Source organism: Chiloscyllium plagiosum, chromosome 19, assembly GCF_004010195.1.
Source record: "Chiloscyllium plagiosum isolate BGI_BamShark_2017 chromosome 19, ASM401019v2, whole genome shotgun sequence".
NCBI lineage: Eukaryota > Metazoa > Chordata > Chondrichthyes > Orectolobiformes > Hemiscylliidae > Chiloscyllium > Chiloscyllium plagiosum.
In genome coordinates, this window is record NC_057728.1 from 12,142,216 (window position 1) to 12,161,116 (window position 18,901).

At 39.2% G+C, this 18,901-nt stretch overlaps 1 protein-coding gene across 1 annotated transcript in view; it reads right to left on the bottom strand.

Moving 5' to 3' along the window:
* The window catches only part of LOC122559421 (cadherin-related family member 3-like), a 53,002-nt gene that overhangs the window by 28,060 nt on the left and 6,041 nt on the right, over positions 1 to 18,901 (bottom strand). The window contains exons 3-10 of the mRNA XM_043708869.1: positions 17,757 to 17,922; positions 12,620 to 12,714; positions 10,152 to 10,249; positions 9,953 to 10,057; positions 9,057 to 9,205; positions 7,328 to 7,517; positions 3,763 to 3,928; positions 1,108 to 1,210 (exon numbers count right to left, since the gene is read on the bottom strand). Of these exons, the coding sequence (XP_043564804.1) occupies positions 1,108 to 1,210; positions 3,763 to 3,928; positions 7,328 to 7,517; positions 9,057 to 9,205; positions 9,953 to 10,057; positions 10,152 to 10,249; positions 12,620 to 12,714; positions 17,757 to 17,922 (1,072 nt within the window). The remainder of the gene's footprint in view (positions 1 to 1,107; positions 1,211 to 3,762; positions 3,929 to 7,327; positions 7,518 to 9,056; positions 9,206 to 9,952; positions 10,058 to 10,151; positions 10,250 to 12,619; positions 12,715 to 17,756; positions 17,923 to 18,901) is intronic.

Below are 18,901 nucleotides of genomic sequence, written 5' to 3' on the forward strand. Positions count from 1 at the left end.
CAAATGGAAGAGATTTGTTTTTGGGGGTTGGAAATAGGCATCTCTGGCAGGGCTGGTATTTTGTTGCTCTGGGTGGCCTTGAGAAGGTAGTGGAGTAACAACCAGCGTTGTACAGCAGTTTTGGAGCCATATAAAGCAAAGTGGAAGGCCATTCAGCTCATTGATTGTATCCTAGCTCCTTCTTCAAACAGTGCTCCATTAAATTCCCTTGTGCAACAATGGTGGCAAAACGAGAGTTATTGCAAACATCACTTGCTTCAGAAGGAGCCCAATAGCTAAACGGTTGTCATTATGATCACCTTCAAAGTTGCTAAAGGGCGGGGATAAACACCCACTGAAGACTGAAGTAACCCTTCCACCTTTCTCTGTGCTGCACCAGTGTTTCGGAGCAAGTGGGTTGTGCAGAATTGTAGACATCATAATCAAATCCAGCAACTACCACACCCCTTGCTGGAAATTTTACCAACTTCAAATAACTCTGTAAACCACCAAAGCCTCTACAATAGAAGCAATCATTTTGGAGCCCGAAGATAGTCCTGCTGGGTGGGTGTGGTGGAGGAGTTGTCCCTGTTGTTCTTGAATATATGTTCAGTTACAGAAATTATACATTGAAAAATACCTTGGCTGTTAGTTTCACTGCTTTCATATGTAGATCGCAAAACACAATACTTGAGAATGTAACTTTTTAAAAAGGTTTTGCGATCTATATATGAAAGAAGTGAAACTAACATGATCATTCTAACAGACGGGAGACTTAACAAACAACCAAGGTATTTTTCAATGTATAATTTCAGTCACATCATACTGTAAACTTTTGCTATAAATTCTGTGTCTTACAATTGTGTACTCCACAACCACTTGATGAAGGAGCAGCGCTCCGAAAGCTAGTGCTTCCAATTAAACCTATTGGACTATAACCTGGTGTTGTGTGAGTTTTAACTTTAGCCAAATTAGTAGCAGAGAAAAGAATAACTCCATTGCTTAACCAAAAGGTAACAGCAAGATATTTTTCAGAAATATTAGAGTGTGACATTCAGAATATAAGTTCTAGACTTTCATTTTAAAAAGATTTGTTTCAATCAGACATTCAGATGGTCAGTCACTTACCCTGGTAATGTGGATGAGCTTTATCTGTGACAACTACTGACATCACATAAACATTGTTATCCTCAAGATGAGAGGTTGCTTCAAAGTCCAAGTTACCAATAACCTACCAGAAGACAAGAGAGAGCATTAGTTGCAATGGAGTCTGAAGTAGCTGAAGAACTAAATGAGCATGCCTTGGCATTGGTGCCTGATTTTTTATTTTAGTTTCATATGGGATGAAATAAAGGTATCAAGAGCAAAGCCGATGAAGAAGGAGGAAAACAATCTGATAAATAGACATAGATATAGAGGGGATTAGAATAAGGGTTTGCAGTGGTGCAGGTTCATAGTTCCTTGAAAGTGGAGTCGCAGGCAGACAGGATAATGAAGAAGCTGTTTGGTATGTTTTTATTTGTCAGAGCAACAGGTATAGGAGTTGGTAGGTTATGTTGTGGCTACTCAGGACATTGACTAGGCCATTTTTGGAATGTTGCATGCAATTCTGGTCTCTCTACTATAGGAAGGATGTTGTGAAACTTGAAAGGGTTCAGAAAAGATCTACAAGGATGTTGCCACGGTTGGAGGGTTTGAGCTATAGGGAAAGGTTGAATTAGCTGGGGCTATTTTCCCTGGAGTGTCAGAAACTGAGGGGTGACATTATAGAGGTTTATAAAATCATGAGGGGCATGAATAGAATAAATTGCGTCCCTTTCCTGGGCTGGAGGAGTCCAAAATTAGAGGGCATAGGTATAAAATGAGGAGGGAAAGATTTAAAACAGATCTAAGGGACAACACTTTCATGCAGAGGGTGGTGCGTGTATGGAATGAGCTGCCAGAGGAAGTGGTGGAGGCTAGTACAATTGCAACATTTAAAAGGCATCAGGATGGGTTTATGAATAGAGAGATTTTAGAAGGATATGGGCCAAGTGCTGGTAAATGAGACCAGATTAGATTAAGATATCTGGTTGGCATGGACAAGTTGGACCAAAGGTTCTGATTTCGTGCTGTATATCTCTATGACTCATGGCCCTCTATAACACAAATGTGGAGAAATTACTTCTTTCAAAAGATCATGGGTCTGTGGAATTTGCTACCTCAGTGTATGGTGGATGCTGGAACACTGAGAAAATTTAATGAGGAGATAGATTTTTAATGAGTTAATAGGTTAAAGGATAACATAGAAAAGTGGAGTCGTGGCCAGGATAAGGTCAGTCTTATTGTGTTAGACCATATTATGTGCTAGAACAGGTTCGAGGTGTTGAATTGCTTACTCCTGCTCCCAGTTTTTATGTTTTTATGAATAGCGGTCAACATTGCTTTAGATGGGGTAGATCCTGTATGATAAGTCTTCTTGGTTTGTTTGAAGAAGTGGCAACTCAAATTACCTCTATGATATTGTAGAGTTCTCAAAGGTATTCAATCAGTTTCACACTCCTGCTAACCACACTTGATGATTCAAGACAATATTAGGATATGGATAAGAAACTGAGTGAAACATAGTAAAACAGGTGGTCTAGTAATATGGAATGGGGGGAAGTTTTGATTGAAGTGACTCAATACTATTTCTCAGTTACATTAGTGACAAGGATTCTGGTAACTTAAATTGATTCTAGGTGGGAACAAACCAGAAAGATATGGGTAGCCCAGGATTTACAGAATGAGCTCAAGAAAATGTGAGACACAGAAGAGGAGAAGTTACCAACAAAAACAGTACCAAGTAGCCAAGTATGAAGTTGAATGACAGTGTGATGTTGGGTGGATATCAGCACTGCAAGGTGGCCATGGTGTCCTTTAGACTTGTTACAGGAATTGCAAGTTCCAAGTTCCCGCAAAACCTTCTCACTGAGTGAAAAAGTTGATTATTCAAAGTTTTTCTGTTTTGAAAAATAAATTCTTCATTGCACTGAGGGAAATATCCACCTTGATAAGACCACTTGACAATCAAAACTGCCCATTTCATTATCCTCCTAATACACTCTCATTTCAGTTTCAATTATGGAAACAAAAAGTACGGTTAAAGCTTTTTGATGACTTTGATTTTGTTTTTACCCTCTGCTTTTTGTTCAGGTGTGACTACATGATGTCTGCAACTCGACAGTACCTTGTGCAGGTCACCAAGTGATGTGAGCTGTGCGACTATGGGACATGACATTAAAGCGTTCAACTTTTGTGAACCTTCTAGCTGATTTTGACCCTCTGCCAACTACCCCCCAAGCTTCCTACTGGAATCCTCTGCTTTCCCACAACTAAAGACGCTGGGCACAAATGATACTGAGGTGCTCCTGCTTTATCTACAAAAAATTCAAGTCCCTGTCCTTGATGCAGTATCAAACAAGCAATTATATTTATCAGTGAGCAATTGGGCAAGGTTTGCCTGGCTGTAATAATCATTTATTTGATTTGATTTAAGCTTTATTGTTACCTGTACTTACGTACAGGAGTATAGTGAAAAGTGTACAATACCATTACCATTGTTCTTAATATAAGTGGAAAAATAAAGAAATAAAATTAAAAGTTAACATTACAGTCCTTCCTGGTATTAAATGGAAAAATGAAATAAATTAGTAGCTTTTAAAGAAATTGGGTTTATTTTTTCTGTTGAATGTCTATTTACATCCTTGAATGGCTAACTTGATGTTTATCAAGTATGTAGGTTGAAAAGTGGAACTCTCATACCACAATAGTATCATTATTCTTCCCATCCAGAGCAAATCTTCCAGCAGTCCTGAGAGCAGGCTGAAGTGAAATAGTGAACTGGCTGTTTGCAAGATCCACATCATTATCTGCACAGGATATGGTAACAACTGTTGTACCCTTTTCAATCGTTTCTGGTATCTGGATGCTAAACAAAGGAGAAAGTAAGCAGTTGGGTATTTACACAACCCCAAATTAGGAGTTCCTTATGAATTTCCTTGTCTTATATTTATTTTATTGTCTTTGGATAGCATTTTCTATGTTGTAGATAGCATTATAAATAAGGTATAGCCAGGCACAAGGAAACATGGCAGATACCGAACAAAACGAGGCATAATGCTCAGGGGGAGGTCATAAAGACTAGAAGCTTTGTGCTAGTGTACAAGATCCATCAGATTTCCCAAAGCATATCAAAAGTTCGAGCTCACAAGTGTTGGTTAACTCTGCAGGCTGAAAACAGGAAACCCAAGCAAAAATACTGAGGCAGAATTTAATGGTCAGAAGTGAGGTTTGAAATTTCACTGATTGCCTTTTTGGTTCAATGTTTGCATTAATCTAGAAAGTTCGGTTGCTGCTACGGCAAAAATTCATTTGTGGCACACATACAGAAGTGTGAATCTTGCAATTTGTGTTGGGATCTTGGAAAGATCTTGCCATCTCCGTTGAGGGGAGATCAGTAAGGTGACCCCATTATACAGGTAGTGGGTTGACCCCTCCTCTTTATGCTCCAATGGAACTCTTGGCTGATTGCTTTGTTTAACTTATCACATTAGCAATTTAACTCACATTAGCAATGCTCCTGCTGTTTATCCAATGTGTGCAGTGAGTACTGGGATACAAAACTTAAAGTCATTAGCTGTTAAAAGGCATTGCTCATATTCTACATAGTCAAAGTTTATTTCATCCTTCACTTTTGGGTTTATTTGCCAATGTTGGTTTGGAGATCACTAACAGCTCAATTTTAACATTCTCATCCTTGTCAAAACATTTCCCATGATCTTGACCCCTTCCAATTGCTGCAATGTCCTCCAGCCCACAACTCTCTGACAGCTCTGATTTCCTTCAGTCCTGGACACTGCCCTTCCCTGATTCCTTTGTTCCTCTCTGGCTGTGCCCTTGCTGTCAGGATACTCCCTGTAAACCATTCTATCATGTTATGCTCCTTTTAGGATGCTCCTTAAAACTGACCTCCTTTCAGCAGACTTCCGACAATTTGTTCTCATATCTCCCTATATGGCTTGGTGTCAAACCTTGCTGGTTGGATGGTCCTGTAAGTTCCCGAGTGATGTCTTAGCACATCAGAGGGGATGGCTAAACAAATGCAATTTGTTTTTGTTGTTTTTCAAGATGGGATGAAAATTCAATGAGACATTGTAATCAGACAGTAAAAAGGACTATTACTTGAATGGTTAAAAGAAATGCAACGTGCTGCCGTGTAGAGGTACCTGGGTGTCCTTGCGCCTGAATCACAGAAGGTTGGTCTGCAAATACAACAGGTAATTAAGGCAAATGGAATGTTGTCCTTCATTGCTAAAGGGGTTGAGTTTAAAAGCAAGGGGGTTATATTGCAGCTGTACAGACTGCTGGTGAGGCCACACCTGGAGTACTGCACGCAGTTTTGGCCTCCTTACCTGAGCAAGAAGGTACTGGCAGGGATGCAGAGGATGTTCACTAGTTTGATTTTGGAGTTGAGGGGGGTTGGCTTCTGAGGAGAGACTGAGTAAACTGGGATTATAATCATTGGAATTTAGAAGAATGAGGTGGGATTTTATAGAAACGTATAAAATTATGAAAGGAATATATAAAGTAGACATAGAGAAGGTGTTTCCACTGGAAGGTGAAACTAGGACAAGCAGATTTAGGACTGAATTGAGAAGGAACTTCTTCACCCAGAGGATTGTAAATCTATAGAATTCCTTGCCCAGTGAAGTAGTTGACACTACTTCACTAAATGTTTTTAAAGCTCAGATAGACTTTTCTTGAACAATGAAGGAATTAAAGATTATGGTGAGTGGGCGGTTAAGTGGAGCTGAGGCCATGAAAAGATCAGCCATGATCTTATTGAATGGCGGGGCAGGCTCAAAGGGCCAGATGGCCTACTCCTGCTTCGAGTTCTTACGTCCTTATGAATTACCCGGTGGTGAAACCAAAAGCATACTGATGATCCAACCTGGCTGAACAAGCTAACAGCCAGTATCTACTTTATAAGGGCATTAAACAATGGAAGCATCATTCAGACATTCTGAAAGTATGTTGTTTTCATCTGAATAATTTCCTTGGTCTTCTAGAGCACAGCGAGTGCACAACTGGTCAGCATGATGGGGTACCATGCAAAGATGAAAAGAAAATGCCTGAACATCCAATAATATGGGTGATTAGTCCCATTATGTATCCACATTGATAACGTACCTCATTGTTTGATAGAAGTTCACTCTGAATGTAATATATTCACCTCCATCACTACTTCCCCCACTACCAGGGCTAAAATTTTTAAATGACTACAAAATTCTTTTCAATGTGAAGGCATGCATGTGTTGTTTTGGTGTCCTTGTATCACACCATGTGCTAGGTAGGCTAATGATTTTGTTGGGGACAGACTGTACACAAAGGGTACATACATATAGTGAACTACAAAAACAGAAAATGCTGGAGAAACTCTGCAGGTCTGGCAACATCTGTGGAGAGAGAGTAGAGTTAATGTTTCAAAGAAAGTTTTGAAGAAAGGTGCCTGGACTCAATGTCTTAACTTTGTTTTCTCTCCAGAGATGCTGCCAGACCTGCAGAGTTGCTCCAGCAGTTTTTGTTTTTGTTTCAGATCTTCAGCATCTAGAGTAGTTTGCTTTTGTTTGTGTAGTGAGCTATGTCAGTAGTGACACAAGAGATTAGATGATGGGAAATACTCCTCAGAAAAAATCCGACTGTGTAGACTTTGTTAGGTCTAAGAGTGTGAATCATTCCTCGAATATTTAAGATGTGGAGGTGCCGGTGTTGGCCTGGGATGGACAAAATCAGAAGTCACACAACACTAGGTTATAGTCAAACTGGTTCATTAGAAATCACAAGTTTTCAGAGTGCTGCAGCTTTGTCATCTGATGGAGGAGCAGCGCATTAAAAGCTTGTGAGTTCAAATAACCTGTTGGATTATAACCTGGTATCATGTGACTTCTGATTTAGAATATTTAATTAAAAGTAATCTTAAAAAGACCTGACTACAACAACATCACTTCAGTAATGTAGAGCAGCCACATTCTTCCAAGTCTCAGTTCCACAATAGCAGAGACACCAGTGTTCTTCAGTATCTTGCCTCTCAGTACAAGCCCAGCCCTTTTTTAGTGTTGTAATCTTAAAGCAAAAAAACTTCATTAAACTATATCATGTAACATAGCTGGGAGTCCATTCTAATCTGCCACACAAAGTACCAAGAACAAATCTTTCTCACTGTGTAAATGGTTCATTCCCCATTGTGCAGTGGGATATATCGTCACTAAGTTGAAACCTTCTGGATTCACAAGTATTTACAGAAACATAATAATTAATCACAAGATACCTGTGTGCATGTGGGAAACAGAAGGGCTGGTTATCGTTGATGTCTCTTATGATAACTATTACTGTCATTGAAGCTGCATGCCGTCCAGAAAGGCTGTCTTTAGCAACAACTTCAAACTGTTGAGTTGAAACAGTCCGGAAAGGGCTACTGTCTCTGTCAATTATTGCTGACACAATCAGTTCACCTGTGACTACAATAAGAAACAAATGGTCAGTATTGAGGATAATATTTTGCTTTTCAAGCTTACAAAGATTTTTGGCAATAAAAAAAATGAAACAATGATTATGAATTATTCCCACTGGAGCAGGATCTAATTCTATGGACTCCATTCCCTTCCCTCATTGCAGTGTCAAAGCAGCCTGATGTCACTCAAATGTGACTATGGCAGTTATAGGGGATAATAAAAAACCTTCTGACATCCTACTGATACTCCTGTGATGCATCATAAAGATTGCAAAATCTTTTATTCTTGAGTAACATGACCCTGTTTATTGCACTAATCTTACATTGTAGAATGCTCTTCAATCTCCTTGTAGATATTGCTTTCTTTCGATTATCTTTTATTCACTTGTGGGATGTGGGTTTACTGGCTGGCCAGCATTTAGTACCTGGCCCTAACTATCCTTGAGAAGGTGATGGCTATAGGTAGACCCACAATGCTGTTAGGGAGGGAATTCCAGTATTTTGACCCAGCAACAGTAAAAGAATGACAAAAGTAAGAATGGTGAGTGCCTTGGAGGAGACCTTGCAGGTGTTCCCATGTATCTACTGCTCTTGTCCTTCTAAATGGAAGTGGTTGTGGGTCTTGTGTGATTGATGCAGATTCTTTGGCGTAATTTGAAAGTAATAAACTGTGAACTTGGCATTAATATGTAGACTTTTCTCTTTTTCATATAGTTAAGGAAGGCATAAAATTGTTTTCATTGCATGTAAGAGCACATGCCATGTCAAGAAGCAGACGTCCAAGGGTATGTTAATAATCAAATTGTTGGAGTTTATCCTATGGAGGACGTTTGTGTTTTGAATGGTAAATTTCCTTAGTGCCATAGAGCCATACAGATGTACAAGACAGAAGAAGGCCCTTTGATCCACCACATCCATGCTGATTGAAATGCCACATTGTTCTAATCCCATGTTCCAGCACATTGCCTTGGCATTTCTTAAATGTTATGAGGGTTTCTGTCTCTACCACCCTTATAGGTAGTGACTTCCAGATTCTCACCACCTTCTGGGTGAACTAGTCTCTCCCTAAAACCTCTGTCCCTTACCTTAACTCTGTGCTTCCTGTTCATTGATCCCTGCATCATGGGAAATGTTTCTTCCTATTTATCATATCTATGCTCCTCCTAATTTTATACATCCGAATCATGTTCCCTCTCAACCTCCTGTGTCCTAAGGAAAAGGAATACAACACTAGTCTGTCCAATCCCTCCTCATAACTGAAACTTTCCAAGCCAGGTAACATCCTAGTGAAACCCCTTTCCACTCTTTCCTGACCAGCCATATCCATCCTATAATATGGATTCCAGAACTGTACACCATAATCTAGCCGTGGCCTAACCAAACTTTTACAGAGTTCCCTAGTTCTTAAGCTGCTCTTAAACTCCTGTCCTTTCATCAGGCCTATAGTTTCTGCATGTTTGCAGCTCCTAAGTAGATGGCACATTTTTTAGATGCTAAGCCTTGTTTGTGTTGTAATGGAGAATGGTTCAACTTGCATTTCACATACCTGAGTTAATAGTGAAGTATTGATTTGTAGTGCTCATAACATAAATCAAACTGCTTAATACACCATCTTCATCCAAACCATGGTCTGTAACTTTTCCGATTACTGAATTTGGGGGTGTTTCTTCCGACATTTCAAATATTGTTTCATTTCTGGAATAGATCCAAGGAATCCAAAATACAATGTTTCACATGGTGTCAGTTCAGAAAAAATGCATTTGTCTGAAGTTACATCCAAAGCGTAAGGTAAACATTTCAGAAGTTGTTTTACTTTTTTAAAAAAATCAAAAGGAAAGTTGAAAATGGAGTATGAAAGTTTGTGTTATGCTACAATCAAAAGCTAGCATTTGTGAAAGTCATCATGAATCTTTTGAGTTGTTGGAGCAAGCCAAGTGATTAATTAATGTCCTTTAGGGAAGGAAATCTCTTGCCCACTTTTATGTCAATGAGATTTACTCCTAACTTTCCCCTGAGGAGTTCCAGCAAGAAACTCATCTGCAACAGGCCTAGGACCTGCAGCTCATCAGGCAGGGCCCCACCACCTCAAGCAGGGCAACAAGGGGATTTGAGCAAGTAATGTCAGTCTTGCCAACATCCCAAGAAAGAATTTCTTTTCCAAATGAAAATCATCTGAAATATAAATGTCAATTGGCGAAAATATGCAGCTCATCAATTTGAAGCAGAATGACAGGTTAATGTTCAAAAAGTCTCTCTCCATTGGAAATGATACTTTAGAATTATAGCATATCCTTTTCAGAGACACTAATTGATCTGTGAATGTTAAGTATTTTCTTGATTTTATGATGATTTTATTTTCACTGCTTTCCTCAAACTGCATCTGCCCTGATACAGGCTTTTTTTAAAAACACAAGATAGATCTATTTTCTTCAATGTACTTACAGCTTAAAGATGGGCCAATTGTCATTTGTGTCAATTAAAGTAACCACCACAATCCCAGAGATGCTATTACCTATTGTGTCCTTCACAGTCACTAACACAATGAATCTGTAAAAACATAAAGCAATAATCCAAATATTAAATTGCAAGAAGGTTAACAAAATGAAGGCAATTTTGAAAGGGATTGGAAAAAGATTGCTACCTGTGAAAATCTTCTTCATAATGAAATGGTCTTGCTGCAAGAATTGCCCCACTTTTCCCACTGGGATGAATAGTAACCAAAGAGGAGTTTACTGAGTACTGAAATAAAGCGAAAGTACTTGATTAGCTTCTGGGATGAACCAGTGAGTTCTACATTTATTTATCAATAATGTAAATATATAACAAATCTACCTTATTCTTCCGCTTTTTTACTTAATAATACATTCACACTTGGTGTTATTTAAGATGGAGTTTCTCAACCAATGGGAATGATGTTTCCCACTGGTGGGAAGCGAATGTCGACCAGCTGGGGAGCTGAAATACTTGCCAATGAATTGCAACTCATGCTTCTCACTAATGATTAAATCATTATCTGGTTTGTTTTATTCACAATTTCGCAATAAAACTTGTTCTCAGCAAAATACTGCAATTTTTAAGTCATTAAAATGTCCAAAAATTGTTAATTTTATGTTAATGTAAATTTAAAAATGCATTCCTTAGAGAAAAAATAATGACATTTCATTTTTATCCTTGTGGGACCAGGGATTTTGTCAAAAAGTGACATGTGATACAGGCGATGCAAAAGGTTGAAAACAGCTGATGCTGGAGACCCTGGTGTGGGAGTGGAATTCGCTATGTTTAAATCTCTGATTTAAAAATCACGGAACACCAGGTTATAGTCCAGCAGGTTTGTTTGGAGGCACTGGCTTTCAGAGAGCTGCTCTTTCATCAGGTGGCTGTGGAGTATAAGATCATACAATACAGAATTTATAGCAAAAGATCAGTGTCATGCAACTGAAATGATTTACTGAAAAAATCTCATGTGATTTTTAACTTTGTCCACCCCAGTCCAACACCAGCTTCTCCAAATCATCAATCTCTGAGGGATCAGGCAAGGACTACTAATTAAGTCCCAATATAAATCATCATCAAAGAATCCCTACAGTATGGAAATAAGCTATATGGCCCACCAAGTTCACTCTGACCCTCCGAAGAGTATCACATCCACACATCCTATCTTATAATCCTGCAATTTTTCCCCATGGCTAATCCACCTGCACATCTCTGGTCACCACTGGCATTTTAGCATGACCAACCCACCTCATCTGAATATCTTTGGATTGTGGGAGGAAACCATTGCACCTAGAGGGAACCCACACAGACATGAGCAGAATGTGCCTTCTTTACACAGACAGTCTTCCAAGGCTGGAATCGAACCCGGGTCCCTGGCGCTGTGGGGCAGCAGTTCTAACCACTGAGCCAGTTGAATTCATCTAAATGTTAGTGCAATTGGACATTGAGAATGTCTGAAACTAGGAAGAGCTCTTCATTGCACGCTAGAAACAAAGGAATCTAGAAAACAGCTAAGAACTAGCCAACCTCAAACCTCTGAAGATGTGAAGAGCCTTTACAGATCAATGTGTAGCAGCATATTTTAGAAACCGAGCCCTTTCTGAGCTGTACTGTATTGTGGTTTGTTCTCATCATCATTACTAGCTTATATAGCAAGTTAGTAATTGTATCACTGTCCTATGTTCTATGTTCTTCAGTTGTTGCTATCACAAGATAGCATTTAAAATCTGAAATTGGGCAAGAGAGAAATGAATTTGCATCAGATGTTGAATAATGGGGAAGTAGTAATTTAAACACTATTACTTGTTCTTGGATGTATCCTGTGTTTATATTCTTCTTAAAATATAAGCATAACCTTACGGCAAATAAGTATTTATATTGAAAGAAGAGAGTTGCTACTCTTTTGAAAAACCTTTTTGAAAAGGGGAGTTACCATGTTGATAAGTGGCTCCAACTGAAGAGTTGTTAATCAACAGTTTTTGATTAAATTTATATAACAAACTGCAGCAAAGCCTATTTTAATGTGTACTTCTGTCTTTGAAATGGCCTTGATGTTTTATTGTGGAGCTCTGCTATCCCCCAGCGGGCAAAATACTGTGGTCCTGAGTCCAACAGGCCAGGGAGAGAGCATTAGCTTTGTACTGATCTGGCTGATCACAACTGATTGACTATGATGCAATTGGTCTTAATATTCCATATAACAAACCATGATCCTTCCCATCATTTTCCAGCAGGAATGACCAGGAACTGATTTTATTTTAAAAACATTGTGGGTTGATTGACTTAGAATGTTGTTGATTATTTCAGGATGTTGAGAAATGTCTCAGCTGCTGTGGTGGAGTTTGTCACAGCTGTAAAAATGTGAGCAGTAGTCAGAGCAGCTTATTGAATGTGCATTAGCCTGAAGCCTCTTTAGTAAGATGGAAGTTTTTTAAAAGAAAAGGATTGATTTTTACAACTCTGTTTTTGCAGAGTGTCAACCAGGCAGGGAACATCCTGAAAGAAAACTCACATTATTATAATAATGTTGGGCTAACACAGCCTGGTAGAGGTGTTTTACTAAGTATGCCCTCTTTACTTGTTGCCATTGGTTTATCTATTTCAGAAGTTACTTACAGAAAGAATATTGTCATCCCTGTCAGGATCAATTGCTTGAACTTCGTATATAATTGCACCAACTGCTAAATTCTCCAGAAAGTCAACATATACAACTGTGAAGTAATACAAAATAAATGATCACATTAATATGTTCTTATGGATACAGATATTGTTGGACCAGTTAACACAGCCCTTTTTAACACGCAAAAACGTTATGCAAGAAATTTCTTTAGCAGAGTGACATTCGAGTAGAAATGTTGCTACAAGGGCATAGATTACTATTATGTTCTCTTGATCTCTGTGTCTGTTGCATTCTTGTACTGTACCAACTTGTGTCTTTTTTCATTAAGGCATTGGAATCTTTTCAACTTCATTTAGTAGTGAGTCCGTTTATTTTGGTGGCAGGTTCAATGGCAAAGATCTAATCTGAAGAGGTAAGGAAAGGTTTGATGAGGCAATTGATATAATGTACATGGAGTTATTAAAGGTGTTCAATACAATATCACACAATAAACTTGTGAAGAGGGTCAGAGATCAAGCAATAAAAGAGGAAATAGCAAAGTGGATACAAAATTGGCTCAAGGATAGGAAATAGAGTTACAGTTTATGGGTAGTTTTTGGATTGGAAGAAGGTTTGTGATAGTGTTCCCCAGGGTCAGTATTATGACCTTTGCTTTCCATGATGTACAGGATGTCTAGATTTTGGTGCGCAGGGGACAATTTCAAAATTTGCTAGACTTGGCATAATTACAAACTGAGGAGAACAACATAGAACTTCAAAAGGACATTCATGGAATGTATAGATAGGTGGCAGATGAATTTCAATATGGAAAAGTGTGAAGTAATGCACATTTGTACAGATAACCTAGAGAGACAGAATAAAATAAAGGGTACTGTTCTAAAGGATGTGCAGGAGCAGAAAGACCTGGGTGTAAATGTGCACAAGTTAGAAAAGGGGACGGATAGAGAGAGCTGTTAATAAGGCATGCATAATTCTAGGCTTCATATTATTAGGGAAATACAGTAATGCACAGGAGCAGGAAAGGTACAATGAACTGATATAATACACTAGGTTTATCATCAGCTAGAGTATTGTGTCTAGTTTTGGGACGACATTTTAGAAAAGATATGAATGCATTGGAGAGAGTTCAGTAGAGATTTATAGGAATAGTTCAGACCCTTCAGTGATGGGGAAAGATTGGAGTGTAGGAGGCTGTGTTTTCTTTGGAGAGGAGAAAGCTAAGAAGAGATTTGATAAAAGTTTTCAAAACCACATAAGTCTGGACAGAATTGATAGACAGAAACTGTTCCAATTTGTAAACTGAATGAGAACATGAGGACAAAGTTTTAAAGTGTTTTGCAAAAGTGTGTTGATGAAAATCTTTTTTACACAGCAAGTAGTCAAGATATGGAATGCACTGCCAGGAACTGTAGTGCAAACAGGTTCAGTTGAGGCATTTGTGAGCATATTGGATGATTATGTATTGGCACTAGGTTAAAATGCTCAGAGAGTCAATGTGGATGTGATAGACTGAATGTGAGTGAGAAAGATTGAGAGAGATATGATTGAGGCAGGTATGTGGAATTAAAGTGAAGCAGTAGAGCACCCACAATTGTCCATCTTAATGACTATCTTTGGAGGTCAAAAAGGTTTTGGCTTAAGTCTCAACAAAGAAACAGCATTTGCACCTGGTTAGAATTTCCTCTGTACTTTAAAAGGACTGCAAGCCAGTCAAGAATAAAATCCTCAACTCACCTGACTCAGAGCCCTATAGTCTGAGTAAAAATAGCATGATAAATTCCAGATTATTGCAGAATCTTTCCCTTTCTTTCCTATTATTATGACAAGAACCATCTGCAGAGTTCACTCAAATAACAGCAAAATACCATGGATGCTGGAGATTTGAAAAAGAAAGTGCTGGAGAAACTCAGCAAATCTGGCAACATCTAAGGGGAAACAAACACAGTTAACATTATGCATCCAATGATTTCTTCAGAATGCCAAATAAATGTCATTGTACTCAGAACATTATCTCTGTTTCTCTAGCCTCAGATGCTGCCAGACCTGCTGAGTTTCAACAGCACTTTATATTTTTATACCTGGAGTTCATCTTAGTTCAACCCATTTTTCCGTTTCCACTTGACTGCCTGCAGTAAATAAATTAAGTGAAAGCAACAGCAGTTCCCTTTTTCTGAAATTACGTTTGCAACTTTCTCAGTAGATCTTAGCTACCACGCTAGTCCTGAACTATCTGTTGTGTGAAAGAAAGAACTAAATTTATGCGGCACCTTTCCCAAGCTCCAGAAATTCCAACACTGCTTTTCAGTTTGGTGATTATGAGCATGAAACAATGTTAAAGCTCTTCACAGCCATCAAAAAAACTGTTGGGTAAAGAATGTTTTAAGTCTGCTCTGTTGTATATCTTTTATATCAAAAATAACAGGTACTTACAACAAGTTCTGAATAATACTATCACATTTACAACAAGTTCTGAATAATACTATCACATTTATAACTCATGCTGCCAAGTGAAAGGTAATGCCTTGATTGGTAGCAGCTTTGAGGTTGAAGTGATGTCCTTACAGTCCTATTAACCAAACAGCAGCAACATTCACCAGTGCATGTCGCTTGTATCAGAAATGGCATCGGCCAGTGTCTCTCTAACGGCCTCTGCCGCCACACTCCCACAACCACTTCGGGGCTGCAGCCAAGGGGCTGGGTTCCGTCCTTCCTTTCCCCCATCCAACGCTCCTATAGACACTGCCACCAGTCGGCCATCAGACCTTTTCTCCAATGCATCTGCTCCTCCACATGTCTAGGCCTAGCTGCAGACTGAGGGGTTGCAGTGGGGACACTCTGTAAGCAAGGATAGGTACCAGCTCACTAGGCTGCAACTCAGGGTGCTCTCTGAGTGCTCACTTACTTATTGCCTACCTGCATGCTCACATCATTCGTGCAATTCCTTCTAATTTTCTCAATGATAAAGAAGTTCTCCAAGACTTGTATAAGGGGAGAGTGAGGATGCAAGTCTCATTTTTCTTGTTATCTTATTGTTATGTAACACATGTTTGAAATTGCACCCTGACGGGAGAGGCATGCAAAGACCACATTTTTATTTCCTTTGGTTTTAGACTGTGGACTGAAAGATGTTTAGGCCAATGAGATTCTGCAAGGAGATGGCTGCTGTTTTAACTATCATGCTTATATTGTGAGTTGTGTATCATGTTGCATTTCTCCTGGAACAGTGAGAGCAAAAATTGGGTTTGATTCCAGCCTCTGGTAACTGTCTGTGTGGAGTTTGCACATTTGCCCTCCGTCTGCATGGGTTTCCTCCGGGTGCTCAGGTTTCCTCCCATAGTCCAAAGATGTGCAGGTTAGGTGGATTGGTTATGCTAAATTACCCCATTGTGTTCAGGGATGTGTAGGCTAGGGGGATCAGCCAAGGGAAATGCAGGGTTACAGGGATTGGGTAGGGGTTTGCTCTTTGGAGGTTTGGTGTATTTAAATGGGCCAAATAGCCTGCTTTCACATTTTAGGGATTCTATGATTCTATGAAGAGCAGACACCATGGATTCTATGGGTTCTGAACAAGAGGGGCAATTGCTTGATGATAAGATTTTGATTACTTCTTAACTAGGTGACCACTGCTGCATGGAACCAGGTCAAGAGAGGAACCTCTAGCCGACAAAGAGGAAGCATCAAAATCATTCTGTGTGTGTCTCTGTGTCCTGTGTGATGGTACCAGAAAGTCTCCCATAACACTTGCCTGTCACCTTTCTCTAACCCTAACCTTGATGAAGAAGGAATAAAATGTTTTCAAAGATGAATTCTCAACCAGTAACTGCAAACGGGGGACAGCGAACAAAAAACCTTGTGTCAACAGCAAAGAATAAATGGAATTGAAAACAAAAAGCAAAAACAAAAACCCATCGACTTGTGCCTTCTGGTATTATTGAATTGTATTTTCCTGTTTTGTTTTCATTTTCCACTCTTAACATTCGTGTATGCCTGCCACTTTGTGTCTGTCTGGGAGAAAGTGAGGGCGGCAGATGCTGGAGATCAGAGTCAAAAAGTGTGGTGCTGGAAAAACACAGCAGGTCAGGCAGCATGAGAGGAGCAGGAGAATCAATGATTCGGACAGAAGCTCTACACATTTCTGATGGAGAGCTATTGCTCGAAATATTGACTCTCCTCCTTGTCAGATGCTGCCTGACTGGCTGTGCTTTTCCAGCACCACACTCTTTGACTTTGTGCCTGTCTGTTTGTGAAGGGGGAATGTTCTAAAAGGGGCAGAGGCTTAAGTTATAGAGAGTTATAGGGTAGCAATTCAAAATAAACAGTTATTTTTATAAGTATAGAAACCTAGGGAGCGTTTTCTTTTAACCCGAGAATCATCAGCTGGATAGACCAGGGACTTTGGACAGTTTGACTAAACCTTTTCATATTTGTGACCTCTCTGGGAATTGTGGGAATTGATTTTCAGCACGTGACATTGTGACAACAGCACTATTGAAGAAAACTACTCATGCTCTCTTGTTTTTGAAACATGTGACTCAGAAATCACTCTCTGATTGGGCAACTCTTCAAGAACTTTGCTCCCTTCAAGCTTTTTTCCTCCCTGAAGTGAAGAAGGTTTTCTAAGATTACAAAGGGATCTTAATCAAAGGGTCAATGGGCTGAAAAATGGCAAATGGAGCTCAATCTTGATAAATGAGAGGTATTACATTTTGGTACAACAAGCAAGGATAGGGCTTATACAATTAGTGGTAGGGAGCTGGGTAGTATTGTAGAGCAGAGCGACCTAGGAGTTCAGGTATATAATTGTTTGAAGTCTGCGTCACATATAGACAGGGTGGTAAAAAGGATGTTTGGCACGCTTGCCTTCATTGCTCAGTCCTTTGAGTACAGGAGTTGAGAAGTCATGTTGAGGTTATACAGGACTTTCCAGAGGAAGTGGTGGATGCAGGTACAATTACAATGTTTAAAAGACATTTGGATAAGTACATGAATAGGAAAGGTTTTGCAGGGAAATGGTTCAGGAGCAGGCAGGTGGAACTAGCTTAATTTGGGATGATGGTCGGCATGGACTTGTTGGACTGAAGGGTCTGTTTCCATACTATATGTCTCTATGACTCTATGAACATCTCTGCCTACCTCCATTTGCAAGATTATCCAGGAATCTTGGGGGCTCATTAACATCACTTAATAAAACTGTAAGTGTTCCAAAGTCTGAATATCCCTTATTATCTGTAACATAGATTAACAGGACGTAATTGGATTGAGTTTCGTAGTCCAGTCCAGGATTGTCTGAGACCGTCACCTGAAATTTTAAAAAAAATGAGAATTCATTTTGCTTGAAGCTCCATGAAACTGCGCTGTAATAATTCAAAATACAAAGAAAGGCACTTTCAACATGTAGCTGAGCTTACAACTTGCGGCACAGGTGACTTTGGAAGGAGGTTGTGGTGTGCTGCTGGTTAGATTACTTCATTCAATTTACAACCCCAATTACAAAGCCGTTTTTGAAAAAAAGGATGTCATGTATCTAATAGGGTGGAGAAACCCATACCTCTGCCATTTAGGATAGTGACAAAGCTCTCGGTTTAGAACATCCAAATTAAACATTTTACCGGAGTCACGGCTAAATGGCGTTGAGCCTTATGTATTGCCTTCAGATAAACCTTGAGAATTTATAATCAACATTTACATGTGGACAGAAGAAGAAAAATAATACAGAGAAAAATATACAATTTATAACCCATTTAATGTGATGTTCGGATGTACCTTGGTTGCATTTGCCAGTGACGCTCACATCAATAAGAAGATTATTAATTGTTTATTATTTGGACATTAAATCTCTTCAGGTGATGGATGAGCATTAATTGTTTACTCACCTGTGCCTATGTGAAAGTAAAAGGTATGGAATGTTTTTCAAGGTGCATGATGTGTTATGTATGAATCTCTATAAATAAATGCATTTAAGAGTATAAAGGCATGGCTCCAGTGTTATATTCTTGACTATTTGGCTATCTGAGTTCCAACAACCATACTTTAGTCTTTTAGGTCCAAATGTCTGACCACCTGGAAGGAGAGCTAAGTGAGAACAGCTACAAAAGTGAGCATGAATTCACCTCCAGTGAAATATAGAGCTATCACATCAATTTTCCCATGTTCTCCAAAAACATTCCCCTCTTCTGAGATCTTTCTGATGCAACTTTTGTCACCAAAACCCACCTCTGCAAATACTTGTCCCTTTAATAGCTAACAGTCCCACTTCTTCTGTGGAGAAAGTGAGGACT